The 13278-nt window shown below is 45.5% G+C and overlaps 1 protein-coding gene across 1 annotated transcript in view; it reads right to left on the reverse strand.

The window, feature by feature from the left end:
* Positions 1–13278, reverse strand: part of AXIN1 (axin 1) — a 71791-nt gene that overhangs the window by 31362 nt on the left and 27151 nt on the right. Inside the window, exon 2 of the mRNA XM_009705773.1 lies at positions 428–568. Within this exon, the coding sequence (XP_009704075.1) occupies positions 428–568 (141 nt within the window). The remainder of the gene's footprint in view (positions 1–427; positions 569–13278) is intronic.

The following is a 13278-nucleotide window of genomic DNA, read 5'->3' on the forward strand; positions in this document are numbered from 1 at the left end:
AATCGCAGACTGAGCACAGTTCGGCAGCAAAAAACCTCAAGAGGCAAAGTACGGTAAGTAGAATGCTCTGTCTGACATTCAGAAGATACTGTATCTCAAATCACTTACTACAAAGCCATCCAACATTTCCAATGCCTCTTGCACCTAGCAAGAAACACTGCAGGAGCTCCCATTGACCATCATTTATTTTAGTTCACTCAAGGCATTTTATGTTGCAAACGTTCCCAAGACCGGCAAGGCTGAGTAGCCTGCACAGTGACAAAACAACGCCGCTTGAAAAGAAAGCGAGAATGACCACGACCTCAGTCTAGTCAGATACTCTCCCCCAACCCCAGCTGTAGCAAAGCCTTTCCCAGACCAACATAACAGTAGCATCACCGCTAAAGAAATCAACACACTATTGTCCCACCAGATTGGAGTTACTTACACGCTGCTGTCTGTCAGCGACATCGTATCGGCATCACTGGACATGCTCTGCTGCTCGCTGTCGTTGGCACTGGTCGCTGGTGCCAAAGCATAGCCCGTGTTGACATAGTAAGGGTTAACAGGCTCTCTCCATGACCCATGCCTGCAAGAAAAATGAGAGAGTCAAATCAGAAGGATACAACCCTGACCATACCCTGCATCACTAGGCAGAAGGACTCTGCCTGGAGCTCCAGCATCAGTGACAAGTCACAGAATAAGCTGTGTCCATACTAAGTTGCACTGACAGAACCATGAACAATTTGACTCGTAACTGGAAGCAAAAGGGAATTCATGGAGTAACGAAGATGATACTGTTAGAGATGAAGAAGGGAGGGAACAAAATCGAATGGAAGAAGTCCAGTTCCCATCAGGATTTATGCTGTCCATGGGCTAACTGCTTAGCATTGTCATTCTGTGAGCAAGGCAGGACATCTAAAAGCAATACCCAGATAATAAGACAGTATTTTTCTTACTCAAACAAGGCTTCTGCTCTTCCAGTGGTGAGGGATGTGTAGCACGGCTTACGCATTCTATGCTTGCTTTTACATCGCTCTTTACTCCAACAAGTTTGCCCAGGGAGGGAGGTAAAGCAAGAAATGGCTGTTGCTTACAACGCAGTATCTAAAGTCGACCTCAAATGTCACACTCGGGTACATCAAACACTTGCAAATTCCACCAGGAAGGACCACCTAATCACACCGGCTTTTCCAATGGACAATCTGTTCATGGATCTAAGGAGGCTAGTTTGTACACAACCACATGCCTTGTACTCCAAACGGGTTATTCAAGTACATCTGCAAGCAGACTAACCTCTTCCTCAACAAGACGACAGAAGAGAGAACTGCCTGCGTGAGCTAACTTCGGAAGCGAATTCCTTGCTCAGGAGGAGCCCTGTAGTAACGGTGAAGCAGCCTGTGAACCGAGCAGGGAAGAGCTCCTTCACATGGACTCTGCCACTGGCACAGAAGCGCTACTGCTGCTGATGTGCCTCCAGCCCTGCTATACCCCAGGACAGTCACGCCAGGCAGGCATCTTCTCGGCACTGCAAGTCATTTTGGAATTTGCCAGAAGGAGGAATAAGTTGAAACATTCACACCAACACAGCATCATTTAATCCCCGACTTCCCCTGCCTGCTCTTCTGCATGAAGAGCAGCATTTGTAAGATAATCTTGAAGTTGACGAATTCCTGGGTTACCAGCTCTGAAAATCAGAGTCTTGTTTTAATTCAGATCACGAAGCTCATCAGCATGATCTTTTATTTAGTAACTCAGTAACCGACACCTAGTTGATGTGGTTTGTAATGGACCTTGAGAAAACACCTCCAAGGAGGACACATCACACAATTTGTGCTTCCCCATTCTGCCGTGAAAAGCTTTTCTGGCTATACTGCAGTGGTCAAAGTCCTACAGTCAACAGAAAACAGTCCCTGCCCTGATGAGTTTACATTTAGATAAGACAAGGAAACCCATGAGAAACACACAGATGGAAGGACCGGAGGCGAGGAAGACAGCAGCAAAAGGAAAAGTTGGCGGTTTCTGCATATTTGTATGGAGTATGAACACAGGACAGCCACTACATGAACTGGGGCTAGCAGACAACCCATTTAAGGTGGAGGTTTTCAGAATGATTTATGTGTAATATGTGTACTCGGTGTACAAGGATGGAAGCATTATCGAAGTATTTTACAACCTGAACTCGACAGGGCTATAGCCTTCGGCTAACACACCGCTCATACAGCTCCTATTCACCCTGCCCTTCGGCTCCTAGACACAGAACCAATTTTCCTTGCAATACAAGAGGTCATGGATGTTCACCGGTCACTGAGAAAAATCATATTGGTTTAGGTCCATTATGAGGTCAGTTAGAAACAAATTACCATCCTATTCTCACAAAGAAAACTAATATTTTGCTCGCCACAAACCAACAAAAACTCCAAGCTATTTCTCCTTGGATGACAAAGCTTAGTATAGTTGCAGACGGGTGCAAAGAGCATTGAAAACTGAGTCAGCTGAGGTTTTTCACGACTGTTTTGAGGAACAGAGAGCCTTGTGAGGTTTCTCCACACTTGGGTGCAATATAGAGTCAGCTGGGTACAAATGCTTACAGGCGCCTTGGGATGGCAAGTCACTGCGGACATCATCTAGCACATAAACCTTCTGTCTGTCACTGTAAATGTGCACTGGAGCAACCTTATTTCTATATTCCATCAGATTTGAGAACAGCTTTCTAGGGCAAATATTTAAGGCTGGAAACAATTTCAACAAGTTCACCCTAAAAAGCAAGGTATAATAAGTGAAATCCTTACCAGTCTCCCTTCACCAGTTCTCCCCTTGCATAATGGTCAGTTCTGAACATTAAAGGAGCACTGTGCAGTGCAATCCTCCTGTCAAATCTGATATGACAGTTGTGTGATGGAGGCTGATACAACCTCTTAAATTGAGGTAGGAATGATGGATAGCTCAGGCCTTCCCTGCAGGCAAAGAGAAGCAGGCTTTTTGGACAACCCAATTAAAATATAGCACCAACTTCTAGTGGACCTTCTGCCAGGACTCTCCGGTAGAGGCATGGATTATTCTAGCAGTATATTACGAAAGCACTCTGATACATAGAATAAAATGCACAGATCAATCAATTCCTCCTTTGTATCTGCTGATACGTAGACAGAGCAGCAGAGCGCATCTGAAAAGTTTGTGAGGTATGGACCTGAGATGGCTGAAAGAACAGAGAGCGAGCAGATGGGTGCTGGGTCGTCCCTGGCCCCTCCGGAGGAGTTGGGATGGATGAGCTCTCCTGCAGCACTCCGCTGCATCCCACTTAGGATGCAGGTGAGAGTTTGGTCATAACTGTTGTATCTAACTAAAATTACACACTTAAGCATGTATACAACAGGGATTACTTCCATTTTAGCCCTGCCTCTAATACATCAATTCAAATGTAAACTTTCAGTAAGCGTAAGTAGATGGAAAGGGTGTAGGATTTCAAAGCAATCATAACAGGTTACATTACTTTTGAGGAATCCATCTGTATTCAATCCTTCTCCTAATGTTCCCTCTCCCCGACAACTCTCTTCAGCTGGCTCGTATCACTATTTGAATGTTTTGTGCCGTGCCTCTGAAAAACGCTTTCAACATCTATTAGGAGGAAAACATTAAAGGAACATGGAGTCGAACAAAAAAACCTGGTCACTTCTGATCTGGGAGGGGAGGCTGCTTTAAAAGGGATACAGGCACACTCAGAGCAATTTGAAATGTCAGCTAAAAACCTCACATACTGAGCTCTATGCGCTGATAAGGGCGATAAAAGGAAAGGTGAGCATTTAAAGTTAGACTTCACAAAAACTCCTGCAGACTTCTGGAATTTTATTTTATTTTTTTAGACAGAAAGAGCAATGAACGTTTTTGAAACGAACACAGAACATTTCACACATCGCAGAAATAAAGCTGCACGTCTCTTCTGCAGCTCTCAGTTGCTCAACCCTCAAAATAATCACATAGGGAACAATTATAATAGAGATCACAGCGACCCAAGTAAGTCAACCTGACCAGCTGCCTTTTCTTTGCATAAAGCTCTCCACTGATCACTCTAAGTTCTGGTAATGCTGACAAGGGCCAAAACTGTTGTTGGAAACCAGCAAGCATCTCCTTAGGGCTTCCTTCTACCTACCCAGAGTTTATTTTGTGTGTTGTCTTGGCTGCATCCCACCCCCAAATCTCTTACTCCTCCAACCAAGACCAGCACACAGCACTTTGAGCATTAGCACCATCAGATCTTGGAGCTTCAATGTACGTGAGAAGAGAGGTGAGGTCTTCTTCGGTCCTCTTGCCCTAGCTGGAGTTCCCACTGCATCCTCAGTCCCTAAGGGCATCCTTTTCCTTCCAGCCTGGGATCCCCAGTATCCTTCACCTGATGGCTATTCCAATTTTAAAACAAAGCTGCAAAGTCCCCTATTTTTGCCAAACATTCTACTCTTTGCTTTATGCAAAAAACATAAAGCTGGCACGCTCTGGGGAAGAATTGCATCACCTTCAGCATCCACAGCGGGAGGAAGGTCTCACAGATGTTGTCTGCAAAACCAAATCCACATGGCACTCCCTTTGGTTCCCAACAGTTAACATACCTCCTTCACTGACATTCTTCATCAAGCATAGAAAAAACCCTCTAACGCAAGAAGGACACTTCCTTGGAGATGAAAGGCCTCTAGGCAACTGATTTCTGTAGAATCTAAATTTTCACTGGAGGGAGTAAGTCACACAATGCTCTACTGGCAGGTCTGAGAGACATAGAAGCACAGAATCACAGAATCGATTTGGTTGGAAGAGACCTCTGGGATCATCGAGTCCCACCTTTGCCCTAACACCCCCATGTCAGCCAGACCATGGCACTAAGTGCCACCTCCAGTCTTTTCTTAAACCCCTCCAGGGATGGGGACTCCACCACCTCCCTGGGCAGCCCATCCCAATGCCTAACGACCCTTTCTGTGAAGAAATGCCTCCTCATTTCTAGCCTGAACTTCCCCTGGCGCAGTTTCAGACGATGCCCTCCTGTCCTGTCATGAGTTGCCTGGGAGAAGAGGTTGACCTCAACTTTGCTACAACCTCCTTTCAGGGCATTGTAGAGAGCGATCAGGTCTCCCCAAGTCTGCTAGCAGTTCCAGTATGGCTGGAGCAGCTCCCAGTCTAACAGGGAGGCTGATCAGACCCCTCAGTTTGCATTGCTACCACCTTCTCCAGCTCTAGCACTGAATTTTTATGACACCAACATTTACTAGAAGAAAATTTTTACTCAAAGGAATTGAAGCTGTGATAGAATCCAGGCAGGTTGGCAGTCCTCCTCTTGCAAGGGTCCCCCACGTGCCTGACCCCGAGGTAAGGGCATCTCCAAACTCTGTGGTAGCATGGTGAGGCACCTCCAAAGCCCCGCACTACCAAGGAAGCCACCGTTTGAGACACTAGATTAGTAAACCCAAGAGAGAAAGACTCCTGAAGCTGACAGCCACAAAACCCCAATGCATTCTGCTTACATTCCCCCTAAACAGCATTTCCAGAAGATCTCCCATGACACACTCTGAACCTTTGGTCACCATGGTTTGGGTGGGCAGCTCGTTTTTAACATGGGAGAACTCCCTTGTTCTAGACAGCCTGAGCCATGAGGCAGCTGATAATCACCCAAACTTCATGAGTTGCCTTGGAAAGCTCTCAGTTGCAGGAGACGTGGAGATGTTGGCAAGACCCAGGGAAGGACACCCCAAAACGGGCTCTGCAGAATCTCAAGATCTCTCACCACAGCTGATGGCAGGTTGAGTACCTGCAATACCCTCTCTCCTGCACAACAGCGAGGAACCTCATGGCAGGACACGATTCCTCCTTTCCTCTTCTGGTGGGTGGTGGCTGGGCTGAGCGGTGGTGCCCTCAGACCACAGACCAGCGCTGCAACTCAAGGAGACGCAGTTAATGAGTCTCTGTGCTCCCATCTTGCTTTTTCGCACCAATTTCTGACAACTTAGTTCAAAGTTTACAGTCCTGTGTTTTTGAAGATGACTATTTCCAGAACTACATTTGCAGGAGGAAACCAGCGCTAAGCACTACTCTTATTCGGTGTGTCTGGTCATTTTGCTTTTGTGATTGGGAGGATGCAGTCTAATGCTGAGACATCCTTCCAGTCTATTACTTTGACATCTCCCATTTATTCAGTGGTAAAAAATTAATTTTTCCATTAAAAAAGTTACGTACTTCCATCCAAGAAAAGAAGAAAAATCTTGCAAAATGACAGCTCGCTGAGTCTCTGGCTGGCCAGACACAATCAGAGCTCTCTTAGTTCCCACACTTACATCTACCGACAAGCGGGCGACTGTCACATCCTTCACGCAACACCACATTTCATTATCACAACCAGTCAATCAAATTAAAAGGTGCACATGTTCCTTATGATGTACGAGCCAAAGGAAATCCCTTCAGCATATTTAAATAGCATGTGCTGACAAGAGTATCTGAGTGGCAGGGTCACCTTTAAACAAGGGATTAGAACAGCATCCACCACAAAGCCTGATTTACAAGATTACAGTAATCTACCACCTGAACAGAAAAGTCTCCGTTTCCAAACCATGGTACCAAGTACCATCACAAAAGTTGCACCATACTGCGTATAAAACCACTAGAAATATCCCAAAGTATTCACAGCGTTCCCCACTACATCATCACAGGTATGTTTTGGAGCTAAGAACAAAATGTCTATGAAGATGCAAAGCTGAAAACCTTTACTCCTGACCGGATTTAACCTGCACTAAAGACGTAAAGTCTGCTCAAGAGGTTAAAATTAGGGATTTAGCTGATAATTTGATTGCAGATCCTTGGGGCTGCTCCACTTAAAACTCTTCCCAATTACTCTGCGTACTCAGACACTGCTGTGCATCTCAACTTTATCACTGCCAATGTCAAGCTAATCACATGTGTTCTAGGCAAGGGCAGCTTCTTCAAAGATCACATCAATTCTGGACAAGTTAATCTGTTCTTTGAGGTCTCCAGATGGCTCTTGCCAAGAAAGTTCACTTCCAGCCCTGCAGCCGGCGAGCGCAGCGGCCCCGGCGCTCTGCAGAGCATTACAAAGGAACCAGATCAAAGTTGCGTCTCACAAAAAAATGAAATCTGAAGTTTGAAAAGCAACAGCAGCCTGTCACTTGTAGGCTTAAAGATGACTTCTGCATGCTCCAGCTATCTGGGAATTTATGATTACAGTCTGGCTTTTAAAAGCTGATGAAAAAAAGCTACGCTCTTTAGCGCTCCTTGCCATTGCAGAACTGGATCTTCTTCCGTGCTTATTCATCCTCCCACGCTGGAGGAAGAAGGGAAATAAATAAAAATGTAACTAAAAGTACAGATAAGGGCTCTTATTCTAAGGTATTCAATTCCATTTTAGGACTACACGGAGATTATTTTATGGGGAGCTTCAGTAATTATGGTGAAGTATTAAAAGTACAGTTACAAAAGCTAAATCCAAGATCAACCAGTCTGAGTTTCCAGCTCCTCACTCCTTTGCACTTACCAAGGACATACTACTTCTCAGGCAGGACTAAGGTACAGAAGACGCATTCATTGAAACCAAGACTTTAGATCATAGGATACAGTAAGGTGGGTGAGAAAAATGGTTTGGAATTTGTCAGAATCTAGGAAGGAAGCTGAAATACAGGAAAGAAATTGTTTGCCTTAGGAGGCAAATAAAGACTAGATAGGCTAAATATCGTGGCTGTATTGCTCTATCGCCACACTAACCTTCTTAGGAAAAACTTTCAGACAACAGGATGCAACCCCTGTGTTCCAGGGAAACTGCAGAACAAAGCCCCCACATTTCATCTGACCATGCGTCTATAAACCAGCCCCTCCTGCCCAACACAGGCAAGGCTGTGCTCGTTCATCGCCCCCATGTAATACTGTATTTTTGTCCACTAGTTACAGACTTAAAATCAAAACTGTAAGAATCCCATTCTGACACAAAATAAAGTCCTTCCTAAAAACAATGCATGTCTTCCCTAGAAGACGACCAAAACCCTCATTGATTTAATAGCTCAATGCACAAGAAATGAATTAAAATAAAAGAGAAAATACGGGTAACACATTGTCTGCCTATCAATTAACAGGAAGCTTGGATCATCTTCCTGAAATGAAGCGAATGTCACAGAACATTTTGTTCCATATTTAACAATAACAGGTATCTGCTTAGATTCATTTCAACATATTAGTCGGAATTTATACCATAACATAGTTGGGTTTTTTATTTAAATGATGACATGATTAATATGAACCCTTATCCATTACAAAAGGTTGACATTAAATAGGGACATTTTCTATAAAATATACAGGATATTTGGCTGCATTAATCGCAACTGAACAAGAGCCTTACCACTTTGGAGTAGCCTGGCTCCATCAGATGTTCAAAAGCCTCTGTAGTGACCTAAGCAGCTACAAGACCAGAGCAACCCCAGCATCTCCTGTGTGCATTCTGGATATCCAGGGTACATTGCTCCCACCTGTAAAGCCACGCTCGCCCCCACATCAGGGCTTCTGTCAGCCAATACACCATAGGAAAATTATTTTTAATATTTTATTAAAATATTAAAAGGAAAAATTGGAAAAGTTCCTTCCAAAAATATTGGAAGGAACAGAATCAAGCTCTCACAGGGATGTGCTGACTATCCACACATGTTGCTAGAAAAAGTTACCTTAATAACTAAGTATGTGACTGACATCGAAATCCATCCGGAACGCAGTGAGAGGACCCTGACCCTGAGGACCAAATCCTCCTGACACCTCCAGAACAGAGAGGTCCTGCCCAGGATCACATGCGTAAGGAGTAATGTCAGAACAGAAGCACCAAAGCGCTTTAAGGTCACGTTGAACGTTAAAATAAACACAAACCTTTTCAAATCACAGGGCCTGTCTACGTGATCCTTGCAGCGTGCCCAGGAGCTTGGCTTCCCATCCCCGGGCAGGGGATGCCATGCGCCCAGCACGTTCCCAGTGTGCTCCAGCTGTCCAAGGGTTTGGCTGAGAACAGCCCACAGCAAATCCCCCCGAAATGAGTGGGACCTAAATCCTCATCTCCCACTCTTTGACCCTCCAAACGTGCTCTCCCTGAGCCACCAGGCTCGGTAGCATGGACCTTTCCGCTCTGCTAACTGGCTTCTCAGACTGAACTGACATCTATGTTTAGTACAGCAAGTGATTTTATACATATGTATATATCTATATATATATACATGTGCTAAAGTGGATGAACACACCCAGTAGCCATTTCAGATGGCACACAGCAGTGCCAGCTCCCAGCTCCCTGCCTTCCTGGGTGATGCTCCCAAGTAAATCAGGGCCAGGGGAGAGGGGAAAACGCTCCAGAGACGCAGAGAGCTATGGGGGTCTCTCCGTGGGCTCCTCTGCCTTTGCCCCAGCGCTCCCCTTCCCTGGGAAGGCAGGCAGGGCAGCCGGGAGATGTAAAGGAGTTGCTGAGAAAATGGTTCTTCCCAGAAGGAGCAATACAACTATCACGTCGCAGATGTAAAAAATCCCAGCAACCCCCCCAACCTGTTCAGAGCTTTCCAGGTCACGCCAAGCGAGCGACCGTCCGTCCCTTCCTCCTGCCCTGCCTGCAGCCCAGGATGCTGCTCTCTCTGCAGATGAAATAAGCAGTCAAAAGCATCTCCCAGCTTTCCAGCCGCGGGTCGGCCGTGCAGACACCCACGCAACACGGCTTCCAGCCCAGAGCATCCCCCTCGCCCACGCAACGAGAGCCGTCGTGAAACAAATTACTTCCAAATGCCTGCCTCTGAGGCGCGGGGAGAAAGGGAAGCCCAGGTTTGTACCTGGGTCTGCTCATAACCTAAAGAAGGCAGCAGCTCCACTTAAAAACACCACTGCCTGCAAACTATCAAATTAATCCCGGGATTTCAACAGCTTTTCTTCATTATTTTTCGTCTCAACCAAGCCACAAATTTACTTAATGACTAAACCAGACGAGCGAGTACTTTGTTTTCCAGACAGCAGGAACCTTTCTAACGGGATCCAGGTTTTCAGAAAACACGTTTACCTAACGTCAGGCGAGGGAGAGGGTCCATTTCCGAGATGCGTTTGATGCTTTTTTTTAACTTCCCCAAACCCGCCAGCATCGTGGTCGGAGTATCTCTGAGTTCTGAGCCCGAGGAGAGGCACTGAGCGGGGCAAGGAGGAATACAATAGGAACACTGTGTTCCAGGAACGATGGAATAAAGGCAAGAGCATGCTTTTGGCTAGCAGGATTCAGTGCTGTAACTCCGTCGGCCGCTTTTCTTCCCCATCTGAAGCAACGTTGTTTGTCCACGCTTCTCTGAAATGGAAAGTATTTCCTCCTGCCTGCTCGTTCCAAGGAAAGATCTGAGGAGGCCTGGTATAACCAGGCAGAACTGGGGATTCTCCAGTGCCTCGAGTCTTCCTTGCCAAAGTTTCTGCTCAACAAGAAAGGGCTTACAAGAAAGAAATTACGAGCAGATTCCTCTGCAAGTTGTAGGATGAGTAAGTTTTTGGATGGGAACAAAGCATCCAACTTTGGCCAGTGGCTCCAGACTATTCCTCTCCTTCCTACATAGCCTCTGGAGTGTTCAAGAACACGGGACGGGGCAGGGGCATCTACGGGTACATGGACCTCACTGGGGAATGGGAGTCATTGGAATTCAAGGGCAAGTAACATCACCTGGGCTTACTCCTTTCCCAGATCACCGAAGTTTTTCAGGAGGGCACAAACCCCAGGACTGGAATTCGTTGTCTGTATCGCTTTCAGGCATAAATTTCCTGATATTTAAATCACAACAGTGGTGTTGCTGATGGCTGAGATGAAAGGGGAAGATAGGCAATCCAAGGGGGTCCCATTTTACAAAGACTAGCTGCAGTTTTGCCATTAAACTGCTTGCTGGTATCGCTGGGCCACAGACTTGCTAGCCTCACTTAAACCCTCATCGAAACAATGGCGTGAAACGCCATACTCATTACCAATTTATTGCCGACAAACTCGATATTTTAATGAAATTACAAATTTGGATGGCAGAAGAAACCAGCTGATGTAATGTTTTGAACATCTGTGAGGCACTTGACTTAGCGCCTCAAAACCACGCAGGTTTGTTCCCAAAGACCTTTGATGAAGCCCTACTAATGATGAGGCGGGTAGGATTATCAGTAATCCTGCACCAAAAAAAAGACTTTATTTCACTGAGTAAGGTCTGGCTCACCAACGCACATGAAACGAAGAGGTCTGCCTCCAAGCAGAGTTGCTCACTGGTGTCTTAACTCCTACAGAAAGGATCCAAGAAACTCCCCCAATTGAACAAGAACCTTTGAGGTGACCAAACTCCGACCTCAGCTGGTAACAAACCCAAAAACACGGAGGGCTGGCAAGACCTGGCAGAGATAGAGCTGAGAGTCAGGATTTAATAGTGCTCCCAGAGGGGAGATTCAGCTGATTAGAAACATCCTAATCTTCTCTCTCAGTGTACACTGAAGGTCAAGAAGCGGGATCAGATATTGGCAGCACATGAAAAAACCACTCAGTCGAGCAAAAGACCTTCACAAAGACGTTTCATATCTTCACATTAAAAATTCCTGCAAAGCCTTATTTAACTTTGCTTCTATCTAGGGAACACTTTTAAGTTTAAAGTCAAGAGACCATTAGATTGGGACAGAAAAGAAGATCCCCCTCCAGAAGCCGCCTGCTTCCAATCAGTACTTTATAATGAGCAGGAGTTCATAAGGATCAGTTGACTACAACCACGAGAGACAAGTAGGTCTCAGAAGTACAGGACCATGAAACAGAGCTTCTCCAGCAGTCCTCTGGAGTCTCACAAGCTCCCCAAAATGGGGTCGTTAAAGGATACTCATTGGATCATGTTGACAAACGGCAGGCTGTATCAACAACAAAATACTGGCAAGCTGCAAAAAGCTTTTGAACTTGTTCTATCATTTACAGCTCAGCTCTGAAGAGATGTCAGCATCACAGCAAATGTATAAATCCCAACTCAAGTCTCCTGGTCTCTACTGGAAGCTCGTAATCCTACGTTCCCTTCTCAGCTCAAACTGACTTGGCCAATATCATGCTGTGGTTGGGGCAAGACGAGGGTGGACTTAGTCCTGCTGTCCTCCTGACAAGCTCTATCAGACGTTGACAGCAACGACAAATCCCCAGAAGAACTGTAATAACAACAACCAGAAAAAATGAACCATGCAGAAACTGTGTCTAAAGGAGACAGATGTTAAAAAGGATCATTCCTTTTCCAGAGATACCTTGGGTTTTTACCTCTTTTAAGAGTTTAGCTGACTAACAGCAAATAACTTGCTGCTGTCCCGAGAAAAGGGGGGACATACAGAGGGAAGTTAGTCTTGTGAAGATGCTACAGACGGCCTTCCTTTTAAATAAGGACTAAAGTAACTTTTCCTTAGATGGAACAGAATGAAGTTTTCTTTCACAGTCCTAGTTTTGGGACAGTCACCAAACCTTGCACCTCCAGCCAAACCATCAATGGCTACACTGAGGTCACACAAAGTCATATTTAAAAATGATGAATGAAATCAGCAATTTCAGCTTCTCCTTTCTTGTGGCTGTACTTTTTACAAACGGATCTAAATTTGGTGGCTGACTGGCAAATCAAGAGCAAAGTATTCAGCAGTGAGAAAGATGGAGACCAGCACGCGAAGGCAGCCGGCGCAGGTTCATTAGCAATGCCTATTTACTGCGTATACCTTCACCGTAACTAGAAGGACCCCACTGGGCATGCTCTGCTCCTGAAGGTGACAACATCTCCAGAGGTATTCACTAAATAGTTCAAGGTACAAGAACCAGTTCACCTCATTTAAATGGATATTAAAATGTAGTGACAAAGGGCTAAAGGAGGCAGGGAAGGTGGGGGGGCGGGGAAGGAAAAAAGAGTTGTTCGGTCAAATTATACTTACAGGGTAGCTCTTGGGACACTGCAATACCAGAAGGTCCAGCTAAACTCCAGACCAGAGGGAAGACAAAATACCTTTAACTGTAGCGTGAGAGCATCAGGGCAGCCGTCGGGAAGCTTATATACGCAGCCCATCCCGCTACCGTGTTCGGCCACCGCTCAGGGAAGTCCTGCGCTTGGTTTTTCTTGGTGCACTTTACAGCAAGTGAAACTTGACTTCAAGAACTGTGCTGGCGCTTGTTGTTATTTTTGCCTTACAGAATTTTTCTGTTTTGGTTCTTATCCATTAGAACAGGCAGATATATGGGCTTTTACCTTTATTACACAAATTCCACAGTATCTTTTCATCTGGTATGCATTA

The sequence above is a fragment of the Cariama cristata genome, unplaced genomic scaffold, assembly GCF_000690535.1.
Source record: "Cariama cristata isolate BGI_N322 unplaced genomic scaffold, ASM69053v1 scaffold22908, whole genome shotgun sequence".
Taxonomy (NCBI): Eukaryota; Metazoa; Chordata; class Aves; order Cariamiformes; family Cariamidae; genus Cariama; species Cariama cristata.